At 32.7% G+C, this 25,767-nt stretch overlaps 1 protein-coding gene and 1 long non-coding RNA gene across 3 annotated transcripts in view; one reads left to right on the forward strand and one right to left on the reverse strand.

Moving 5' to 3' along the window:
• The window catches only part of LOC148621103 (uncharacterized), a 37,306-nt gene extending 24,197 nt beyond the window's left edge, over window positions 1-13,109 (forward strand). Inside the window, exons 1-4 of one of the 2 annotated variants that reach the window (XR_015921093.1) lie at window positions 1,922-1,987; window positions 5,618-5,744; window positions 11,665-11,789; window positions 12,448-13,109. This is a non-coding gene — a long non-coding RNA (uncharacterized LOC148621103). Of the gene's footprint in view, window positions 1-1,921; window positions 1,988-5,617; window positions 5,745-11,664; window positions 11,790-12,447 lie in introns of those variants that run through there. The other variant, XR_015921092.1, reaches the window with a different exon arrangement.
• Window positions 5,119-25,767, reverse strand: part of LOC148621106 (uncharacterized) — a 38,106-nt gene continuing 17,457 nt past the window's right edge. Inside the window, exons 15-29 of the mRNA XM_088575148.1 lie at window positions 23,589-23,667; window positions 22,457-22,586; window positions 21,462-21,520; window positions 15,855-15,966; window positions 14,582-14,685; window positions 13,963-14,065; window positions 13,353-13,506; window positions 12,441-12,507; window positions 10,947-11,013; window positions 10,375-10,460; window positions 8,169-8,295; window positions 7,212-7,253; window positions 6,308-6,385; window positions 5,652-5,772; window positions 5,119-5,369 (exon numbers count right to left, since the gene is read on the reverse strand). Of these exons, the coding sequence (XP_088431274.1) occupies window positions 5,314-5,369; window positions 5,652-5,772; window positions 6,308-6,385; window positions 7,212-7,253; window positions 8,169-8,295; window positions 10,375-10,460; window positions 10,947-11,013; window positions 12,441-12,507; window positions 13,353-13,506; window positions 13,963-14,065; window positions 14,582-14,685; window positions 15,855-15,966; window positions 21,462-21,520; window positions 22,457-22,586; window positions 23,589-23,667 (1,385 nt within the window). The 3' untranslated portion in view covers window positions 5,119-5,313. The remainder of the gene's footprint in view (window positions 5,370-5,651; window positions 5,773-6,307; window positions 6,386-7,211; window positions 7,254-8,168; window positions 8,296-10,374; window positions 10,461-10,946; window positions 11,014-12,440; window positions 12,508-13,352; window positions 13,507-13,962; window positions 14,066-14,581; window positions 14,686-15,854; window positions 15,967-21,461; window positions 21,521-22,456; window positions 22,587-23,588; window positions 23,668-25,767) is intronic.

A 25,767-nucleotide genomic window follows, 5' to 3' on the forward strand; every position in this document is an offset into this window, starting at 1 on the left:
ATGCCATTAGTAGGTGCGGTGACAATAAATGTTTTGTCTTAATCAAGTATGCCCTTTCCCACCACTTAGCTCCGGGTGTTGTCAGTTCCAACTTTACTTACTACAATCAAATCACGCTACGGTCGAAAAAGAATAATTTAATTTTATTGAATGTTATGTACAAGTTTTATATGATAACGCGAGGAGAAGAACAATTCCTCTCCGTTCTAAGAAAATATCGGTAGCAAATGAATAAATGGATTGGACACGATGAGCTCTTTAGGGAATTAGATTTGAACACAATAATTCTTATTCTCAATAATGGGAAGCGTTGATTCCAATTTACATACGGAAAATCTGAAACAATTAGAACGAAGAAAGATATGTTACTTTAATTGTTTAAAAAGTTTATCATCTGTCTTTCTGGACAGTTTTTCAACGATGGTATTGTGGAAAAATATAATGGATCAGGTGACGCTCTTAGTTTCCGTGAAAAACTTATTGACACCTAATAACAAAAACAATTGTTTTCAGTTTCCTAATCGGATTTGCGGTACTTGTTTTATATATTGTCTTTGTAGACATGGCGGCTAACGAATGCCTTTTATTGGTTTTGCCTACAGTATTATAATGGAATTCGGAACCTTTTAAATGTACCTTTTTAGAAGCATGGTTACATTTATAGATAAGATTTATATAGAAATTCTCTCAACTAAATGGTTTTTGTTTGTTCCATAGTTTTACCAGATGTTATGGGTACTTTTTCAATTCCATATCTGGTACATGCTTCCAGTTTTTAGTGGCGCCCAGGTACTTTTTTTCTCTGTTTCCTGGTTCGGCAGTTTGATTATGCTTTGATGTTGATGTGTCTCAATTGTCTTTAGACAATTTAGAATTTCGATGTTTAGCCCCGTGCAGGTCCGGGTGTCAAAAGAATAGGCCGGCCTGCAGCAGCGCTAAGCTTGTCGTAAAAGGCGACTAAATAGTGCTCAGAAACCTATCCGGGGACTAGGCGCTCTGCCTACAGAGCAACTGGGATGTGTGCCCCAGGTGGTGGAATGGGGTACCCCTGGCGTGTTACATGCTGGGGTTGTCAGGCTATAATACGGAAAACCTAACCGCAAACCAAAGTGGTGCACCGTGTTGGGAAAGATGCCACGTTCCTCGCACGTTAAAGAACCCTGCTGTGGTATTCGATAGGAGTAGGAACCTTTGCGCCCCGCCACAGGAGGCTAAATTGCCAGACCTTACCCATCCCTCCCATTTCCTTTTGTGGCAATTAAAATTTGTCGACCCTATTATCCTTGTGTCCCATCCCATTTTTCATTTCATTTTCATTTTATCATCCATTTCATGTTCATCGTCTGAATATAGCTGAAATATTGCTGCTCGGACGTAAAACCCCAACAATCAATCAATCAATCAATGATTCAGACGAGTAATGCACGTTTTTTAATAATGCAAAAGACTCGTTCAACGCTTGAAACAATTGCTTCGTTTATAATTCAAAATTGCAAGTAAAGGTTTCCGACTTTTGAGTATTCAGTTACAAGTTCCATCAAAGCCTCAACTTTTAAAAGTGTTTGGTTCCAATGAATAATGAAGATATGCTAAACAACTAATCGAACAAACCGTGCTTAGACTGTCTGTTATATTTATATTGACCTAGTTTTTATATCGTTTAACAATCGTTATTTGAACATAACATGTTTATATTTTTATGCCTAGATATTCAAAACTTGTTTATACAATACATTTCAATATCTTGAAAGTAGTCCATTCACAATTGTTTTAAATGTTATCTGGTCCTATGCACAATAATATATGATATTTTTTTGTTTTGTTCGTGTAAACAAAGCTTTTCATTTGTCGAACTAAATGTTCTTTAAACATATTTTCTGCATAAATTATATTATACACTGTTTCCAATATTTGAAGTAAAATACGGAATAAGTCGCAAGCTAAAGTAATGGCTTATCAAATTTGGACCATCCCAAAGTCTTATAAGGTTAGTTAGCATGGTTGTCATGAAAACGAAATCGAATTAAATGTCATTTACCTGATAACTCACTGCTATATATATTCACCGCATTTGAATATGTTTTGTCGCGTTTTTCGAAAAATGTTTTCGGAATGGTAAATAGCGTAAGCAGTTGAGAAAATAAAATCATTGACTACGAAAATTATTATTAAATTACAAACCCCTTTTCATTGTGTTGAATTTGTTTACTTCTACTTATCAAAATTTCATATGTTTTATACAATTGTACGTTTCGTTTTATATTCCAGCTAGGGAAAACTTATACGGTTTATGGACAAAATGCGTATTACTATGTCCAGTAGATTGCATTTTATATGTTCTATTTGCATATTTTCCCTTCAATGCATATTTTAGTGTTATTTAAGTTATTTAACATTTGTTTAATAGCCTCATGGGGACCAGGTAATGCATTATCCCGAGGTATTTACTTTTAAGTGAGGCAAGGTCGAGTGTAATAATTGGTATGGAGGGGTAGCAGAGGACGCTTGCCATACCGGTGCACCTGGTCCCATTTTTTATTGGAGTCCGAGTTGCTCATTTTTTTTTGTTACTTTGTATGTATTATGTTGGTTGGTCTATGTTCTTTGTGGTGTGTGTCTGTTTTCCCTGTCTGGTCTTTGTTTATGGTTTACATTCTTTTGATTTCCGCTAGAACCTTGGTTCCCTTGATTATTTTTCTTAAGGAAGATCATTTGTAGTACACTTTCAGATTTGAATGTACCAATGTATTCAAAAGGAATATAACATCATAAGTGTATTTTGCATTGGCATTTAAATGAAAGAATCCGTAAAGAATATTTGTTATGACTATGCCTATTAACCATCAGATATATTTTTTGATTTAGTGCACATCTCGAAGTATTTGAAAAATTGAATCACAGTAGATCTGAAATTGAAAACGATTTTTTTACTAACTTTGTTTCTCTTTTTTTAAAGTTTTTGACAAAGCTGCAATTAGCTTGTTGCTGTTCTGAAAGAGTTATGTTCCAAATTATATGTTCTTATATGTTCTTTATATGTTCTTAATATGTTCTTAATATGAAATGTCATTCATAGGAGTAAGTCATAGATGAATAAAAAGGCAAACGATTTGTTCTTAATAAATAACGCTGCACTGACATAGCATACATATAAAACTGAGAAATGAATGAAGCATATAACGACAAAGGTTGTAAAAACAGATTTATTTTACCACCTCTATTCAAATGCATTCAATCAACCTTTTCATGTATATTTGTGTATTTTGTATTTTGTAATAACTACTGCGATTATGAACCATTAATATGCATCTTAATTCTTTATCAACAGATTTCAAACAATTTGCTTTCACTTCTTATAAGTGCGTGAATAATTGAATATAAAAAATCATTATTAGTACAGGCCAATTATATTTAAATTTGTTATTCTGTATGTGCAAACTGCAATTTTTCTAGTCATTATTAATTATGAAATTGTAATTGTAATGAATAATTGGAAAATGACATTTCACGAAGTCTAATTAGATATTTTATTTTCATAGAAATACAGTGACACCTATTTAAACCGAACGTCATATAGACTTTAACTTTGTTCGGTTTAGAAAGGATATAGGTTTACCCAGGTTAACACTATATTTAAGTATCATTCTTTATAAAAATCAGACAGGAGATGATTTATGTATGTCAAAAACCCAACAAATTGAATTTCAGTTATTGTTCAGAAACAGTTATTGATCACATAACAAGTCATGGTTTTTCTTTTGAATTATATAGTTTGTACATGAAATTGGCACTTTGCGCTTCATTTGGTTGATTTTAATGGGAGATAAATGAATGATTTTCTAAAAAGTGTAGATCTAAATGCAGAAATGATTGTTATGTGAAAGTATAGCATATGTAGATTGAAAAAGCACTGTTTAGTAGGTGTTTTTTTTCCTTCACAGTGAATCTTTACAATGGGCAGTATCTGAATTTCATGTTTACCGGTACTTTATTTGAAACAGAGACTTTAAAAAAAAAGCCTGGTTTGAGGTGTTGGACAAATAAGTTATTATAATAAAGGACAACAGGCGAAGAAGACATAAAGGCCAATAACAATATATATATATATATAATAAAATCTAGATTTTACTTTAGCGATCATTTCGCGACATTACAATCGAATATTTATTTCGATAGTACATATGTACTTTGTTAATTAAACATTGACATCTGCTTTTGATATATTTAAGAGCGGCCAACTTGATATAATGACTAGAAAGTTACTATGAAACTATGGAAGAAGTGGAGGGATAATTCATAATCAACGTCATCAAAGGACTAAGGACCGGTTATCATTTAAGCGTTGATGATGTTTTAGATTTACTATTTGTTTTTTACCTTAAATTAATTTCAGATCGTTGAAAATACCTATCGATCATACTATTTTCTATTTTTAATGATGTGTCAAGCTCCTTCGTATATGTAGCATTTGATGAGGTTTCATACTTCTTCCTTAGCCCCAATCTTTTTCACTAGTAACCCGATTGTGATTTGCAGGTTATATTTGGTTAACGTTAAAGTATATCCGGAATCATTATCTTTTCTGCCATGGTAAATGTTATAAAGCGTAACGATTCGATGTACTGTTGGAGAGATATTGAATTTTGATTTGAATATTAAAGCTATTTAACAACGAACGCGACACGTCGTATCTTGGTTCCTGAAGATTATTCCTTCGTTCTGTAAGCAAAAGTTGAAAACGGATAATAGAGATTTACTGCCATTATGTACACACAATATATCGGCGTTTTTTTGTTTTTTTTCGTTTTTTTTCTTTTTAAAATTTTAATAGGTTAAATTGCACAAACCAACCAATTTATGTTTTGGCATGTTACGACAAGATAGCTACACTCTTATGTTGCCATAGATGTCACAGCGGTACGAGTTCGAGTCCCGCGGAGGGAACGACCAAAAATTTGCTTCGCAAATTTGACAGTTCTAACATGCTTGAAGTAGCGTGTCTTAAAACTTTAAGCAAAATTTGTTATAGATACAGAAGAAAATAACGTTTCTACATATATCTTGCATAAACGTACATCACTGCATAAGTGCATTTCTCGTATTGATAACAAAGACGGATAACTTTCAAACGCAATATTTATTAACAATCAAGATAGTGCATTACATAATTCATTGCGGTAATTCGAGCTACCAGCAGTACACACTACTCCTGTTTAAAATTCAATATTGTTGTTCAAATGTCCCTTTCAATAGATAATTGTTGAAGATTTAATTATTTATACAACCTTAAGGTACTATAACTACACATGTACGTCACATGTATTTTAGGTCTACTTCGTCCTGTGTGACATCTTGAAGAACAACATCATCTGGAAAAACAAATTCAACAAATAATTATTAATATACTTATGTAAACGAAGAAAGAATATATCTATTAATGTCCATACTAAATATTTTGAGGCTGACTGTCCTCAATTATCCACTGTTTTTACATTTTTGGTCATAGAAATGTTTAAATTACATTTTTAGTAGTTATGCAATATGATTTTTTCAAGGGGTGATGCCGCCTCTCTACACTTTTTGCACTTAGGAATGTAAAGCATACATTTGTCTTTAGTTTCCATGCCATAGGGTTCTTTAAATATGGATACCTGACATTCGGAAGCTGTCTACACTCTGATCACTTCCTACTCGGGTTGACGTGGTCCGATTTGATTGTTTTCTTTCCATTTCCTTTGTAAAAGGTAAGTGAGTGTTTACTGAACCATTTCTCTAAAATATTCAAGTTGTTTTCTGTAATATGTTGCTCATACAAGCACATTACTAGGTATAATTCTTTTTGAACATTATGAAAATGTTGTTTCACCGATCACCGCTTATTTGCTTTTCACCAAATAGTAGAAAACATGTATTTAATTCAGTCCCGCAAATTAATTCAAATTAAAATCTGTTTGAGCACATCCACATAATTTCTGTAAATGTGCTATCAGTTATAATTTTATTCCTTATAGCATAGTTGTTTCAAAGTAAGAATCTAAATTACTTTATTTAATCTCAAAGTTAGTAAGAATCAGGCAGTGGATGAAAACTTGCATAAAACATTTGTCCTACAAGTCAATGATGTTCCTCTCTGTTTGGTAAATTAGTTTCAATTTCAATTCAATGTAAATCATATGAACAATCCAAGTGTAAATCTAATAAAATTTTGATTATAACATTCGAGCATTCTGGGTTCAATTAGACAGACATCACGGTATAAACGGAAGCTGGAAATAAGTCTTTCAAAGACTTATAATTAAAAATATACCATGGAAGACAATGTTGAGGAAAAGTCCATCCGTTGGATTTGTTGTCGTTCTCGAAGCCTTTTCAGTGCCTGTCTAACCTAATATATACAAAAGTGATAGGAGTGATTCGAACTACATTGCCTTCTTCATTATGACTAATCTCAGTGTACTTATGTTGACATTGCGACGCCATTATTAAAAACAATTTTCAAACGTGTGAAAGACAGTAGCGCCAATTTTACATCTCGCCATTTGGCTGTGCAGTGAGAATAACTTGTTTCCGTCTCAATTGTTTTTAATTTTGATATCTATAATTTGTGTTTATTTCAATGTATGTCGATTGGTCATTGCTAAATATTCGGAATCACTTGTATTTTCATTTTGTTAATAAAGCAATTTTAGTAAACAACTCGGTACACTAAGATGAAGAGTAAACCTTGCATTAGCCGACACCAGTTTAAGTATACAAGTTCCAAAGGACCATTAAGTCGTACCCGTGCATTCGTTCTAAGTCCATAATCAATAAGGAATCATGCAGTTGTCCTTTTTGCGCATCTAGTGTCATATGCACAACTTCGTGGCCCTTAGAATCGTTCTGGTACTTTGTGTTACTACGGAAACATTGTTTTGTGGTATTATTTGTATAACTGACCCAGCTTAACATAATTATTGCCTATAATTCATGTAGATCAGTAAGTCAAATGCGATGTTTTTTTTTAAACCAATCAAATTTTATAATAAAAAAATACTTCCTATTTCATATATTAATTTCATTCCAGAATGATTTTTCCAAGTTTAGGTTTTACAGACGATTTCTTCTTTTATTTATTACTTAGTATGTTCAATTACAATGCAAATCACATCAATGCTTTTAAGGAAATGACTTCAAGGAATTGACTTTCTTCAATTAAACTGGTTACTTACCTCAGTGTTCATAACACAGTGGAACAAGAAGATAAAAAATCCCTGAAAAATAAAAAAAATGTCACGCTTTAAGAGGTAGACCTAGGGTAACTCTTGAAATCAGCGATATGTTTGTATCATATTCACTTTTACCAAAGACTCTCAAGATTTTATTTGAAGCAGAACAAAATAACTCCCAAGTTACTTAAATGCTTTTATGAGATTGATGTGAAATGCTGAATACAAACGTGCCAATGATTTTTAAGAATTGTGTCCCTTACCCTAAGTCTACGTCCTTAATCTGTCAGTAAATCCTTTTTAAAACGAACCCCTGTTGGACTTAAATTCATTCTGTAAAGACGTGTATTAGGTTTCCAAGGTACAAAATACATTTTATCTGATATATAAGGTGCTTTAAAAATATCTGGTTCAAACAGGTTTTTGGAGTATTCAGGATAATGATTGGACACATGCCGTACATTCATTAATCCTTGACCTTTATCATCCCTCGAGATGATAAAGAGATATCGGATTGAAAAGCATAGATTTTGACATATTATATTTAGTATAAATCATATCAAAGAGGTCTGTTCGTTTTTCGGTTCAAAAATTTAGTGAAAATCTTAGCCTACCCACCAAAATGACTTTTCAAGAAACTTTTGTGTAAAACAAATGACTAAACAAATACATCCCTTCCTTCCCGTCAAAAAAAATCGAGCAACATTTAAAAATTGTCTAAATGAGATCTTAAAGTATCGTTTCTATTATAATTGTGTTGAGTTCTTTCAAAATGAGTGGATTCAAAGGTGTTTTGTTGTCGATCTATTGCACATTTAAATACATATAACGCTATCTCGATCCATAATGATTTTAAATTTCAGGGCCATATGTGATAAATACCGAACAAACCTCGGAACTTGTATTGTATCGAGAATCATATGGTATGACTTCTAAGCGTTTCTGTAACTCCGTTTATACCTGAAAGGAATTTAAAATTGCAAACAGGTATTGAAAGACAACTAAATCTTCATTGACTGCCATTAATCCAAAAATCCATGTCAGTCCAAGCAATGGGGTCAAAATCAGTGCTCCTTTTACACCAGCTCTGAAAAAAAAATGTTCCTTGATACTTGAATGATTCATGGAACATGGAATTTAATGGTAATTAGTTCACCTTAAAATGAGACAGGTAGTGATCTATATAGTATTTACCATAGCATTTGATTGCTTAATATATTTAACGTTCAACGCAACTAGATAAAAAGAAACATGATGGCGTACAAATACAGTACCTCTGCCATCGATGTTTTACATGAATAAGATAATCTAACAGATTGGTTGAGATGTGCAGCTAGTGGGTTTCATCATCATTTATATACCAAATAATGCATGTCTTTAACTTTTGGACCTCCGTATTTCTTATATGGAAATTTAAATTTTTCATATTTCCAGCTTCCGTTTATACCGTGATGTCTGTCTAATTGAACCCAGAATAATCCAAAAATCTGTCTAAATCAGAGACTTTCACTGTCCGTAGATATAAATTAGAATATATTTTAACGTGATAAACCGACAATCTGTCTAAACCGAACAAATCTTAAGACGGTAGACTTAGGGTACGGGACATAACTCTTACAAATCTTTGGAATGTCTGTATTCACCATGTTACATCAATCTCATGTAAGCATCAATGTAACTTGGACTGATTTCGTTCTTAGAGATGAAAGTGACTTTTGTTGAAAAAAATCTGAAGATCTGACCGGGGGTTTGCAGGCTGCCTTAAGCCCTCAAGCAAGATCCAAGTGTGCAGCCCTGGTGGGGACCCAGGGAACAAAGCCCCGGGAAACCCAGAGATTTCAGGTTTTTTAACAATTTTAGCATGACCCGAGCATAGTTTACACTTACAGTATAGGATAGTTCTTGGTGATGTCAATTTTGTGTTGGTTGGCAAAAAAATCCATTGAGTGGCATGGGACATCAACCTTAAATCATCAGTTTTTTCTTTTTCAACTTTTTCATTTTTTAAGAAAATTAAAAAATTCTTTTGATTCCCTACACTGCCAATAAAGCTCTTTTTGTCCATGAAATTTTAAATAAATATTCAGTAATTGGACTAAAAGTGTTATAAATTCCCATATACAAAATATGAATTATTTTATCTAAATGAAATATTTTACAGAACCAAAATTGGATATAAAATAACAAAATTATAATGTTTTGAAAATTGGGATTCTAAAAATTGTCAATTGTTTTATTTGCCAACCAATTTGGCACTTAATGATATGCAAATTAATGAATATGACATCACTGATGAGATTGGCAAACTCTCATTTTTTGCATTTATTTGAGAAAATGTTTTATTTAATGTTGACACACTTTATAATTGTCAAATCAAGAAACTTGGAGAAACAAGACAAAATCGATCTCCTTCACTTGAAGTTCGTCCTTTTTCTCTAATTTTTCAATATTCGTTCCTTTCAGAAAGGTCGTTGACCCTACCAGATACAATGTCAACTGGTTCCTTTTTACGAAAAACGCTTTCGCCACCGCGATAACAACTTCCGGACTGGTTCACGATTCAGTCGTTACCAGAATCCGATAAGGGTATCCGCTACAGAACCAATAAACAAAGTTTACAAAAGCCATAAGGAATGTTCGAATAAAAAATGCCAAGAATCATCCAGAAAACTGGTCGATTTTACTGACATAATTTTCTGGATGATTTTTATTTAATCAGAAAGACAACCAAGCGTTATGAATGGAGTAACTGGAAAAAAATGGTCAAATCAGACCTCACTCCCTCAACGAATTTACACTGATCTCAAAAATGACCAAAATCGCCCAAAAAATCGGAAATCCGCGAATCCGCGGAAAACTTTCATCCCTGCGTTCTGTTTCAAAGGAAAGCTAGAAAAGCTTTGGTGAAATTTAATATGATACAAGCATATCACCGATTTCAAGAGTTAAGTCCCTTACTCTATCTCTACCTCCTTAAGGCCCAGATAGGATTGGCTTAAAGAGTTTTCAATGTACTTCCTATTTCAAGTCCTGAAAAAACACTTAACCTTATTGTTAATGTACATTTTAAATAAATGTAAATTTTGTATTATATGAAGGATTAGTAAAAGGATTATAGAAAAAATAACTATCAAATAAGCTATAATACATATAAATTATTACTGACCTCACTTGACTATATTCTGCTCTCAACTCACTTTTTGCAGAAGCCATTACAATTCTTATAACTATCCACAGAATGATAATATTGACCTACGTATTTAGAAAAAAAAACGTTCTTAAAACATACCGGTGAAGTACTTTATCCTGATTTTGAAAAATACAACTTAAATTGGCCTCAACGTTTTCTATTTATTTTGTATAGACTCAACAAAAAACAACAATAGGGGTTTTTTTAGTAGCTGTCTTTGTAAAAATTATGCAAATTGTGTGATATATGATATACCCCAAAAAAGCAACACATTTTTATTTTTGATATTAAGTTGCTTTATAGGACTTAATGATGAAATATTTTATTATTCATTTCAATCTGTCTGCTCTTAGGAGATTATAAAATGGAAAACCCAATGTATTTCAGCATTATTTACAGAAATATCTCCCTTAATTTTGAATTAACAGTACTTCATATATAATATTTATCTCTTAAGAACAAGGGTTATATGAAAAGTCAAATGTTAATTTCTGTTTACTATAACATTTTAAACCAAATATTAAAAAAATAAAGAAATGTTTATTCACCAGAATTATGCCGATTGCTGGTCCAACAAATGCCCAGATTGCCCCAGTCTTTGTAGACAACCAACAGCTAGAACATCGTAAAATTTTATTTTATTTAATTGTTTTTAAATCTGGTTTATTCTGAGCAAAACTCAAGATTTCGTTACAGACATTTTTGTGCAAAACTAATATTCTAGCGGAAATCTAAAGAATGAAATCCAGGAACAAAGACCAGACAGAGAAAACAGACACACACAACAAAGACCATAACATAACCAACATAATACGTACAATAAAAAAACAAAAATAAATAGATAACTCGGAATCTAATAAAAACTGGCAGCAAGGACCAGATGCACCGGTAGGATAAGTGTCTGATTTTCTAGAAACACCCGTGGGGCTGCACATAAAAAGGTAAGTTCGGGGTAGACGAAAGAGGATAGTAAAACTATCACACATTGAACAAATCGGTTCTCAAACGTTTTTTTTTTTTTTTTTTTTAATTAAATATGTTGTAGACAGCAAGTCAAAACAGGCAGTCAATTTCACACTGAAAATACTTAGTGTCTGAAGGTTTTACTTTTGCCGGAGTTCAAAAGTTCTCACAAAAATCATATTATTTTATATTTCTTATTTGATAACGTTTACTGTCTCTTACACGAAAAAGTTCTGGATATATGATTGACAACCTTTTAGGCAAAGCAAGTTAAACAAAGTTTTCTAATATATTTTGTTGCAGATTCTATTAAGTACCAGTCCACATAAAATCCAGGCACTACCAGTGGTTAAGTGATTTATGGTGTAGAAATACCCACCAAACAAACAAGGTTTTTTAGTCTACTTATGCTGTGAAAGCATATTACGGTAATCATTTCTGAATTCAATTCTGCACATTTTAGAAAATCAGACATTTTTTCTCCAACTAAAATCAACCAAATCGAATCAAATTAAGAACGATAACTCTTGCAAAATGCCAATTTCATGTACAATCTATATAATTTTTATCTCAAAAGCGCAACAACCAAAAGAAAAACTAAGACGGGTTATGTGCTCAGTAACTGTTTCTGAACAAGAAATTAAACTGAATTAGTTGGATCTTTTTTATATACATGCATCACCTTCTGTCTGTTCTTTTATAAAGACTGCTACTTAAATAAAATACTTTTAAAGATTGTTCGGCAACTAGTTAAATTGATCATTAGTACATAAAAAAGAAGACACTGCTCTTAATCTGTTTTCATGCTTATAACTAACGCACTAGTTGCAATTTCAACAATTTCATAACATAATTTGATATATATAATTTATTTATTGAGTAGCAATTTACCATTTATATTATTATTGTTGAAACGTATATTCCAGATCAAAAAGATTATTTACACACAATGCAATATATAATATTAGTTTACACTGGACGGTCTTAATTCTGTCAATAACAAATTAAAGGCCAGTTGTGATATGAATATGCCATTGAAGGATTGGCATTTCAGACAAAATATTATAGTTTATTTCTACCTAATAGGTGTACCGTATCCTTTCCAATTAGCAGAAGCTGATATGATGACAATTAAGACTGGGACGCCTATAAAAATAAATGATCAAAGTTTTATATACATTGTATACTGTACTAGTGAAACCCGTCTAAACCGAACCCTGCATTAACCATAAACCTGTCTATACCAGACAACTTTTGAAGTCCTATTATGCCGGTTTAGATGCATTTTGAACCTGTATACATCGTACAGCTGTCCAAACCTATCGAATTATACAGTCCGAAAGGGATTTGGTTTAGAGAGGGAGGATTTACTGTATATTGGATCAACACTAGAGGTTAGAAAAAAATAACCTTTTTCTTTCTATCGATATGCGATCAATATGCTTTTATTGTTAGCACAAACTGACAAAGGTTTGAACAGATCAAGTGGTTGCAGTATATTCTCCTCCTCTTTTACTTTTTTTTTGGGGGGGAGGGGGTAAAGTTATTTATGCATTTTAATTGATTAAATTTGCTTAGGTTATACTAGTGAAAACAACTGGAACAACACGAACATGTCGTGCAAAAACAAATGTCTTTTCGGTGAATATCTCTCCAGCTTTTTGTTTGCTTCGTAGGATTGGTGAAGCTTTTTTTTCATTGAAACAACATGTATCCGAGTATTTGATTCTTTAAAACATGTTCTATTTCTTTGTGTTTTTGTTTGTTTGATTTTTGTTTTTGTTTTTTGTTTTGTTTTGTTTTGTTTGTTTGTTTTTTTTTTGTGTTTTTGTGTTTTGTTTCGTTGTTTTGTATTTTTGTATTTTTATTGAAGCAGAGGTTTATTTTTTAATTAGAGATTGAGAACTGAAACATTTTACTGACAGTAGCGGTAATAACCACACAATGAAAAAATATTGCTTTGTAATAAAACTTAAAGTTTATATATTTACCCCAACCGAACATGCAGTAATATGATACTCTAGATTTTTCGGTTCCAAATACTTGTACTACTTTACTGTACAGCAGCATCCCCTCAACTAACATCCAGACAAATACAGAGGTATAAAAATAGTGGAGAATAACAGCAACTATAGAACATACAGTCTGAAACAAATAGTAAATATGATGGTTGATCTGTCATCTACTGAACTATGCACAAATTTTATTTTAAGCGATCTTATATGAAACATTGTTATCAGAAGTTCTCTGTTTTAGGTTTAGTAATCTTCAAGTTAATAAGGGACGTTTTGATACGTGTGAGAGACTGTATTTGGTTTTTTTTTCGGGTAAAACTATTTTTACGAATTTCATTTTGTCAGTGTTCGTGTAGTACGCATAATAAATAAATATCTAGTATAAACAATTTACACGAGTTAATTTCTCATGTTCTCATTAGTCTATTACCTTTTAAAAGAAAATATTCGTTATGTATTTTCCTCTTTTCATTTAAATCAGTTACTTTATTCAAATTTGTACTTTATTTAATATTGTGACAGTTAAAAGAAAACTAAATGCAGATATAGGCCATTGCGTTAGACTGCATATCATATAGATACTTGCTTTAAAGTGTACTGCTTTAGCCCCGGACAAAAAACACAACTGGGAACAAATAATGGCTATACACAAGTTTCGGTGGACAAATATTCGTTCTGAATTGATCGACCTGCAATTTTCAATCACCAAAAACATAAAATTTGAAAACGAAGTTTATCTTTTTTTGTATATTGCTCTTATTTAAACTGAAAGATATTCTAAGTTTTATTCAGTATAATTCGCTTCATTTTTATACCTAGTTAGACTCTGTCTTCATGTTGAAGTTGCAACTGGTTTGTGTTTATAATGCACAAATACCATATCTGTAAGCATGATACTTATGTCTTTTTAAGTATTTTAATAAAATGAAGCTGGCTTATCAAACTTATATGCAACTGGTCGGTTGAAATGCCTCCTTTTCCAGTTGATTTCTATATCATCTTGTATTTAAGATCAAGGCTGCTTATATATGTAGTAAGTATGTAATTCACTGGGAAGTTTTGTTCCTTGCTTAATTCACGTTTATAGACGGCTTTTCTAGCATTTCCCTCCTTTTAAAGGCAAAGATACTTTAGCATTATATTTGTATCATTTTACACTCTTGAGTAAACATAATCGTGATAAAACGTGATTACAGAGATCTTACCCAACACATGTGAAGACGGTCAGTGTTATTAGCTGAGATATAAGGGACACGCTACATCCTATATAGGTAATAATGTCAAGAACCAGAACATGGTTCCAGTCAAGCTGAAAATATAGCACACAAATAATTAAGGATCTGTCTTTCTAAAAATCATACAAGGTGATTCATGCATGTAAAAAAACCACTGAATTCAGTTTTATTTTTTGTTAAGAAACAGTTATTAATCGCATAACCAGTGTTAGTTTTTCATTTTGATGTTGCGCTTTTGAGATAAAAATTATATAGTTTCTACATGAAATTGGCACTTTACAAGAGTTATCGTTCTTGATTTGGTTCCTTTTAGTTGATTATAGTGGGAGATGAATGCATAATTTTCTCAAAAGTGCAGATCTTAATACGGAATTGATTATTGTTATGTAAAAAAATATAGCATACGTAGACTGAGAAATCATCGTTTGTTCTGTGGGTTTTTTTACACCATGAATCACTTTACCATTGGCATTGTCTGAATTTTATGTGGACTGGTACTTTAAAACAGGTTAGCAGATTAACTTATAGTAATATGTAGTTTTCACAATATTAACGAAAATAATTCTTTCAAAGCAACGTCAATGAATTTACATGTAAGTTATACATGTACATTTATGTTGTATTTTGAGTACTGAATTAATAAAAAAAATCAGGAGAACTTTAATTTTCAAACACCTGTTATCAAATTTGAACTCAAGGACATAAGTCATATTAACTTAAAGCAGAACAAAACAAAAATCTATGAAAATTCAATAAACTATAACATAGCGAAAAACGGAATGCAACAAATGCATGTCGGTCGCCCTGTGCCAATCAACTTTGTTGTTTTTAGGTGCTGCATCATGGCAATTTTCGTAACAGATTTCTCAGTTTCTACTGAAAGGAATACTTCGATATTTGGTATTTTTAGTTAGCGAACACCTTTTGCTGTGTATAATGCTTCTTTAATATAGTAGGACGTGCTTACCCTCCCGGAGCACCTGCTGTCACTTCCGGTTGTTTTTGTTGATGTTCATATTGTCAATGTTTAAGTTTTTTTTCGTCTGATGTCTTGTTTTACTTATCTTTAGTTTTGATGTGTAACATTTTTAATTCGGTTTGCTACATTGTGTATGTAGATCGTTTCTGTTCTCGTTTTGTTTTTATTTTGATGTGTTCACGTTTACGCCATGTTTTTGGATTTTTACATATTTGAATTATTCCACTGCTGACGCTTCGAGTATCTTTTTTTTTTGGCTGATACCTTAATATCCTTTATCTGCATCAATATGGCAAAATTGGTTGTATGGTTACACTGGCATGAAGTAGAGTGGCTCGTTTCCATTAATTTTATGCACCCATAATCAGACCAAACTCTAGAGGAATAGACATCAGAAATTAGAAATTGTTGATGACAGATTACCCCATATTCCAATATTTTACCTTGAAAAGGTGTCTTTATTTCAGGGCAGTAGAACATTGTGCAATAACATACAAAGGGACAAAGACCAGGCAGGGTAAACAATCACACACAACAAAGTACATGAAATAGCCAAAAGAATACGTAAACAGAATCCAAAGTTAATGAGCAACTCGGACTGCACTAATTTTTAGAGCATGGACTAGGTGCACCAGTAGGGTAAGCGTCCTTTTCTTTTCTAGAAACACCCGCCGATTGCGAGTTGCTCATAACCCCTGAGTACACGAAAGAGGAGAGGAAAACTTTTACGCGTTGAACAAATCGGTTCGCATGGTGCAGATACATACACCATAACGATCAACGAGTTCATGATGACAACGATAAAAATATAGTGATTACTCCAATCTGGTAGAAACATAACCCTGTTCGGGCGCCTAATTGTAAAAAGTCAAGACCGGTACAAAAAGCCTACGTAGTTACGGTAATCAACTACAAACGGTTACCGTAATTAAGGTGGTAGACCTAGGGTAAGGGACATAACTCATGGAATCAGTTTTATGTTTGTATTATATTCAATTTCACCAACGCCTCTCAAGCATTCGTTTGAAGCAGAATAAAATGAATCCAAGTTAATTAGATGCTTACATAAGATTGATGTAAAATGCTGCATACAAACGTTCCAATGATTTTTAAGAGTTGTGTCCCTTACCCTAGGTCTATCTCCTTAATTAGCCTTTAATACAACGTTCAGCAAATTCTAAAATTTATTTGATTAAATAAAATACTAAGGAGGAAAAAATGTTCGATAATAACAGATTTTCTGTTCGTTTGTTTGTTTCCGTTTTCGTTTTTTTTTCACTATGGGAACGCCTTTATTATAAATAATCTAAATTCAAACCTGACGATATTCATACATAATCAATCCATTAAGTGTAAAATTTCACAAATTGTAAAATCGATCATTTAAGCTGATGTATTTCCGTTAAGCAAGATCAAAAACGTGTTTAAGTTATAATTTTAGACTTAAATTTCTCCGCTTTATTTGTATTTTATGCAGTTGGAAATAATATGTAACACGTATTCAGAAAAAAAAATAATCATGAATGTACACTTATAAAATGAAAATATGATTTTGTTCATAATGAAAGAATGCGTGCATGGTATGACAATAGATATACCAATAAATATCTCTGAAAAGGATGGTAAAGATATTAAATTTCTTTACTTTTCATGATACTAAGAAGAACATTGCTGTTTCAAAATGAATGGTTCATCATAGCCAATTCATATTTAATTGTTAATCCGTTGTTTAAAAAAGCAAGCACGGAAGTACAGAGAAAACTATCCCCTTTTGGACAGTTTCAATTTAGATGGGCGTTTGGTTTACCGAGGTTCAAAGTGCATTTAAATTTATATAAAGGGACTTTAAGTTCCATTCAAGAATCGGGCAATGGGTGACACATCATTTTCCCCAATTTAGTCATTTTTGCCTAAAATATATTTAGTACATCTAGAAAACAACCAAAACTCTATTTACTAAAATGCTGAATACAAACGTTCCAATGCTTTGTAAGGGTTGTGTCCCTTACCCTAGGTCTACCTCCTTAATACTTAAAGGCAGTGTGTAGAAATTTAAATTTTTTTCTCTATATTAAGATTTAAAATCATAGTAAAATGCAGAAATCAATTTGATGAAATAAAATATCTGGGTCTGAAAGATTTAGATATCTTATCACCCTTTTAAAATAGATACCCTGGGCATAAAAAATGCAAAACCATAACGACCAACTGGGTGTACTCTTTTACAGACTTGTAAACTTTTATTGTACTTTTTATAAAGGTCTATGGAAAATTTAAAGTTCATTCTCCCCAAAGACTTCATCAAATAGAGATGTTAGGCTTATTGTTACACTTACATCAATTATACCTGAAAAATATTATAGATTCAATTAGATCATATTCATTGTCTGTCATCTCACTGTTTAGATTTTACTGATACAAACGGTTTTAAAACTTAATTATTTATAATTTTAACGTGAATATGAAGTCATTTTACAATCAACGGTAATATATGAAACAAATAGAAAGCGACCTTGTACGTTACTAAGGTCCATGTACAGATCCATGTAAGCATAAAGAATCAAGCAGGATCACATATTACAGTATTTGCATGGTTCTTAAAAAAGACTACGACTTAATTGCTCAAAGAGGGTCTCCAGTCCTACCACGACACTTGTTATACCTGTAGTGGTATTAATTCAATGTGGATCCTGAAAAATTCGAAAGATCTTCTGAAAACCCTCAATTAAAGATTATTATGAGAATACAATAGCATTAAACCTATCAATTTTCAACTCTTTATACTTCCATTCCCCATACCCCGCTAAAATCTCGACTCAAAAACATTACACATCGTTGTTACAAAACAAAATGTACTTCTAGATACAAATATGTAGTTCTTGGTAGAAGATCTTTATAGTTTGTTAAAAAAAACCAATTCCAAATCATCTTCCAAATATACCGAAGAAGATGTTTTCAAAATGCAGGAATGCTTTATTTACAACATATTTGTCCAGTATAGTGGACGCGTTTTTCCACAAACGGTCGACATTCAAAAGGAAAAAAAACATGCTCCTCTACTTGCTGAACTATTCCTTCAACTCTTAATGAAGCTGACTTCATAGCTGTTCTTATAAAAAAGAAGGGACATCGTTTAGCTAGATCTTTTAATCTCAGTTTCCACTGTATAGATGACGTATTATCGTTAAACAATCTCAGTTTCGGGGATTTTATATATCGCATCTACCCCAAGGAACTTGAGATAAAGGATACTATAGATACCGTGAAGTCAGCCTCATATCTTGACCAACTTTTACGACAAACACGACGACTCTTCATTCCGTATCCGTAACTTCCCTTCCATCTGTGGCAACATCCCTTCAGCACCTACGTATGAAGTTTGCATATCAAAACTCGTACATTATGCAGAGCTTGCCACAACTACGCAGACTTTTTGTATCCCGCTAGACTTCTTACAATTAGGCTTTCGGAACAGGGCTATGTTGCTACAATATTGAAGTCATCATTACAGAAGTTTTATGATCGTCATCATGAACTCGTGGATTGTTTTGTTGTATCCACCTGCACTATGAAAACTGATTTGTACAACGTGTCATAGTTTTCCTTTCATCATTCGTCTACCATGGACTTGACCTTTTATGAGCAACTCGCGATGGGCGGGTGCTTCTAGAAAAAGAGAGGACGCTTACCCTATCGGTGCATTTGGTCCATGCTCCCAGTTTTTAGTGGAGTCTTGGTAGTGCAAATGATTAACGGCGAAAATTAGTTGAAATTAATTTTAGAAATCTTCTATCATTTTTTTAAGTCGCTAATAGTGTTAGCGACTTCTTGCACTCGTAATTTCTGTATTTAATATTCGCATATGATTTGCATTAATCCAGTAGATCTTCGCCGTGTTCACCGCCACAACGTTATAGATTTATACGAGATAAAAATGTACCTCTTAAATATCATACACGTGTGTTCTACGTGTGTTTCTTGCTTGAATGAGAACGGAAAGTTTACATGAAATGATCAGTTAGCTTTGAACATTACCCAGTTTCCGATTCAGGCACTGAGGCTAGTCACAAGACTTTATAGGTCATATGAATTAGCACGCCCCAGTATATATGAATATTCATTGCCAGCTACTTAATCTGGTTCATAAACTGGTTCCCTGTCAATATCATAAGCGACCCAAAGATCGCTACAACGTACCTTTTTAAAAACATATCATACACATGTCTATGCGTGTTTTTTTTTTTTTTTTGCTTTTTTAGAACAGGAAGTTGTTTACATTAAAAGATAAAATGATCGGTTAGCATTGAATATATATATTATGCCAAAATCAGTGACAGAGAATATTTGACGATTAGCAACTTAGCACCTGCCTCAATATAAATTTAACGTGTAATTTTTCGAAAAAACATTTCAATTTTCGGTTACACCGGTGTTCAAAACTTAAACCCACGGAACGAAACGAATTATTGTAGAAACCAAAGTCCTGTTAACGGTAATGGAGCAATGAGAGTCCGATTTCAATCTGACAGGAAGTTTACCTGTACTACTGTGTAAGGATCTATATTAAATTTGGTTTCATATCGTTAACAAACACAAAATGTTATATGTTTAAGGTTCGCAGTTTTGTTAGATTAGGAAAAAAATAAATTCTAGTTTATGTAGAATTATCAAAGCATGATTATTTCTAAACATATCAATATATTCAACTTCGTCCTAATACTGGTCACACCTGTCTCATATTATTTAATGATCAGCGAGGGAACAATTATAGCACAAAAGTTTGAAGTATCTCTTTCTCGATTTGGATCATTAAGTTTTTTTAGTTGTTATTTTATCGTTGTTCAATGTAATTTGGTATTTTTAAGTTTACCATATTTCTTATATAACTTGCATATTTCCGGTTTGACTAAATTAGCCGCATTCGGTCTTCTAATCGGCATATCATATATTTATACATTATGAATCATGTCTTGATTATTTTACTGAATTTGTTGTGATCCCTTAATAACGTGTGATAATAAATGAGATGTTCGATGATAAAATGGGCAGTACCATAATTTATTAATATAAATACATTAAAGTTAACAAGGGTATATGATATTATATGATATAATATTGCTGTACCCACTTGAACGCTTTTTTTCTGGAATTATAAATTAATTCAGTAGAGAATAGACCTACACTGATTTCATTAAAATATTTAAATTACAGTTTTTCCCTAAACTGTAAAAATGTATTACTGGTAGAAACTATGAAATCGGCCAGAAATGTTAAACGAATGTCGAATAAGTATCCAATTTCACACTGCTCTCAGTGGGTTCAGTCATGTAAATTGTTTGTTTCTCTGCAGGTCTAGTGGAAAATTAACCCATATAAATGTTTAGTCCGTGAAAAACAGATTATTAATTAAGAGTATTTGTGATTTATTTCTGAAACAATTTAAGGGGATTACTCGATAACTATCAGGCTGTTTTTGTTTAAAAAAAAATGAGAGAAAATCCAAAGAGCTCCGATTAATTCTTAGCAAAGAGGGAAATATGGCATATATTGGGACATTAAATGATACCCGCCACGTTTTCAAAAAATAATTGACAAATTAAGATGGTCATAATAAAATGTAAATAATCCTATCAATCTGAAATTAGAATACTCAATAACCATACAAAATTTAACAAAAATCGTTCAATATTTTCTAAAGGTATCATCAGGAAACAGCCTGAGGACGGACAGACAGGCGGACACGCAACTTGTCGGATGATATCACGTAATACCTTGCCACTTCCTGTGATGGTGTATAAAAATCGAACAGTTTTAAATGAGTAACACTGTCCTCCATTCTTAAATGGTACTCTACAAGTACAAAGCTACTACCTGTCATCTGGATCATAAAAAGCACACAGTGTTCCATTCGTTTCATAGTCATCAAAATCCTGTAAAATTGAATTACTTTAAATTCTTATATAGCCAAATTGTAAGACATTGTGGTTTCTTAATATGAGAACGTTCCGTAAAACTCGAAATGAAAATAAAACAAACACTAACCCAAAATCAAAATAATCCTTTAGCATTTAACTTTAATCATCAGTTTGCCCTATGACCTTAACTTTAATAGAGGTCTCGACTTATCGTAAGAATTGATTACAAAAATGTGAAACTAATTTTTGTGAAAATCCATTACGATATTGTGAATCTATGATCTTCATAAGGATGTATATTAGAGGGAGGATGGGCAGGCCGTCTAATTGTACCACTCTCTAAGTTAAAGTTCAAAACAGGATTTTTTTTTAAACAAGCCGCGTGTGAACCGGAAATAAAAGTCAATTTTGTCTTCTGACATAGGACATCACCGTCTGTGTTGCTTCCCCAGTTTCGGCAACACCCCTTTGTTGTCAAAATTAAACATTTCATATCCTGAATTTTATCTATTCTGTTGTCTGAATGTGGAGCGGTTCTGTATCCGGTTTTGGCTCTTGCTTTGGATCTTACCTTTGAATTGTTCTTCTGCTTTGATGCTTTTTTTTCTTAATTTTGTGTTTGGTTTGTTTTTCCGAAAGTACTCCCTGCATGATTCTTAGGTTATTACAAACAGTACTTATACAGCATATGAACATTTATGAATGAACATTTTAACTTTAAAAATGGAATTATAGTTTCAATTGATTTACACTTTCAGAAAAAAAGAAAAAGATAAATTATGAAAAGGATGCCTTTACTTATGATGAAGTAAAAGCACAATGTGAGCTATGAAATATACGCATTTAACTCTGCCAGTTTCTTTTTTTCTTATAAATAATTTCATTTACAAGGACAAAACAAAATACAAAATTTCAAACCTTAACATGAAACTTTAAATATATGCTATATACCTTTTCAACGCCTACAGTCGTATTGATGGTAAACACGTGACGAATTGATACCATTTTGTCCCCAGCAAAAGCTGTCAATGATAAAATTGGACTGACCGATTTCGTTCTTTTTGTAGACCACTTTGTATAGCTAAAACAGTTAAATAATACTAAAAGTTATTGCAGGTAGTGTATTTATTGTTGAGATAAAAACTATAAAAGGCATGTTTTTACATGTATATCTGCCGGTCAGCTCAAAGACAGTATCCATAGAAGGGTAACAACAAAATCATCGAACTAATAAACTCTAGGCGACAGCCAAAGAAAATGTCAAAAAGAAAGACCGTACATATCAAAGCAGAATCCGAAAAGTTGGAAGAAACTGAAATAGTCATGACTTAGTATACGTCATGGAAGACAAACTGCACGCAGTGATTTACGTTTATAACCATCTTAACTTTTCGAAGTTTTTGATCTATCTATTCCTGTTTAACGATTGGCTAGTAAGGATATTTTTGTAAGGACAACACACAAAAGGCTTTGCGGTAGTTTTTAATCAACGGTTTAAAAAAAACAAAGGTTTGTCTACAGCGGCTTAATAATTATGTAACAGGACTCTGTAGGTATTTTGGGATATTCTTCCTAAGTTATATTGGAAAGAAGGGTATCCGATTAACTGAATGTAAATATCAACTTGTTATGGTCATTCCATATGCATGGGTAGCAACAGATAAGATTCAGTAACTAACTCAGTTTTGTAAACGGTCAAAATAATTATAGCGCAGATACATGTACTTTACACCAAATTCATAATAATCATAGCCCAGATACATGTACTTTACACCAAGTCATAATAATTATAGCGCAGATACATGTACTTTACACCGATTCTTAATTTAAAATTGAAGCTTTATTGTTAATTCTGTGACAGAAATTTTTATATGAAAACATAGACACGACAAATGTTTCATAACTAAATAGCTATTTTGTCTCCACAAATGTACCACAGTTCGTCTCTCCTTAAATAGACCGACCATAACTTCAAAACGCATTAACAAAACATCATACACTACGATAGGATACAGAATAGTTTCACCTTCATCATCCTTTTTTGCATTATTTATTCATAGTTTACTAGAATGAAATATCTTACTTGCCCATGTCGGCAATGTTGGTTTCCCCGACAGAAGTATTCAGATGAAGTATAATTATTGATATAGTTAGAACCTCATCTACAAAAAAGACCGTAAATTAAAAGAGAGGTAACTCGAAGTATACAAGAGCACAAGCATGACACGTTTTGTTCAGTTGTCGACCTCATGATGAAAAGTTATGACATGCTATTTAATCACCACCAGTATATTCACGCCGCAATGGAAGGGGGGTTTTGGCGTGCTGTAAAACCTAGATTTAACCCATAATTTTGTTTGAAATGCTTGCGACAAGTCAGGACCAATGCGGTACTAGCTGTTCTGGTGGTGTAATACCAATTTTGTAAAAAAAAATTTGGACTTGACTTGATAATGGATTGGATTAGTGTACGGTAACTATTGTAACATGAATGAGAGTGACTGGTCCTATTTTACACATTGATAAATACTAGAAACAAAAACCGTATTTTCAGTCCAATATTGCCCTGACTACCGTACACATAGATTAAGTTTTCCTTATGCTATTTTTGAATCATGAGTTAACCATGTTGTGTATGGTAATAGCAAGCCGTAGTGGAATTTATTCCCCATTTATTGATATAAATAAATATTTAATAACTTGTTAATAAATATTTATTAACATGCACATAAATGATTTATTGATATCAATAAATAGATGCATTATTAGCATGTTGATAAATATTTATTAAAATGTTGAGAAATCTTTTATTTAAATCAATAAACTGAATGCATATTTAACATGTTAATACATATTAGTTAACGCGTCATTAAATGTTATTCCGGATTATGCATGCCTGGAAATATCCAATAAAAAAGCAATTACAAACACTTTTCTGACCACGATTAAACCATCTATTGTGCTTGCCATATATGGTAATACAGACTGAATGATAATTTTCGATATAACAACTTGTAACAGAAAAAAATCGAAGACTAATGTCTTCAAAGTCACTGTGGCTAATCGTCAAATACTCTCTGCCACTGATTTTGGCTTACTTTTCAACACCTGAAATAGCACGAATGCAATATGCTCTAAAAATCGGATGACTTCCGCTAGAATCTTGGTTCCCTTGATATGATTGAGTACTCTGTCGTAACAGTTATGATCCGAATGTGCTCAATCAAAACAACTGATTACCCGAAACCACATTAAACAACTGGCAATAACTATATATAGATATCGGGGTCCTGATAATGTATGTGACCTATATAGTCAATTGTTTGTTTTGTTTGTTTGTTGGGGTTTAACGTCCGAGCAGCAATATTTCGGCTATATTCAGACGATGAACATGAAACTGATGATAAAATGAACATGAAATGATGATGAAATGAAAAAGGGATGGAACACAAGGACAATTGGGTCGACAAATTTTGATTGCCACTGCAAATAGGGAGAGGTGGGTAGGGTCGGGTAATTTAGCCTCCTGTGGCGGAGCTCTATGGTTCCTACTCCGGGAGAATACCACAGTAGGGTTCTTTAATGTGCGAGGAACGTGGCATCTTTCCCAACACGGTGCACCACTATGGTTTGCGATCAGGTTTTCCGTATTATAGCCCCCGGCTAGGGTTCTGAGCGCTATTTAGTCGCCTTTTACGACAAGGCCTATTCTTTTAACACCCGGACCTGCACGGGGCTATAGTCAATTGTAGCGAGCCCCTGTGTTTGAATCGGAAACTGAGTAATATTACATAAATTCAATGCTAACCGATCATTTCATCTTTTAATGTAAACTTCCCGTTCTCATACAAGCAAAAAAAAAAAACACACATAGACATATGCATGATTTTTTAAAAGAGGTACATTTTAGCGATGTCTGGGTTATTGACCAATGAACCAAGGAACAACTGGCAATGAATATTCATAGATATCGGGGCCCTACTAATGTATATGACCTATATAGTCTTGTAACGAGCCCCTGTGCCTGAATCGGAAACTGGGTGATGTTTCAATGCTAACCGATTATTTCATGTAAACTTCCCGTTCTCATACAAGCAAGAAACACACGTGTATAATATTTAAGAGGTACATTTTTATCTCGTATGAAGCTAGAGCTATGACACTATGGCGCTAAACACTGCACAGATCTGCAGCATAGCGTGGAGTATAGACATATATTTATGCATATCATATGTGAATATAAAGTACTGAAATTACGAGTG

The sequence above is a fragment of the Perna viridis genome, chromosome 3 (assembly GCF_037379345.1).
Source record: "Perna viridis isolate PV_CMFRI_1.1 ecotype Kerala chromosome 3, ASM3737934v1, whole genome shotgun sequence".
Lineage (NCBI taxonomy): Eukaryota > Metazoa > Mollusca > Bivalvia > Mytilida > Mytilidae > Perna > Perna viridis.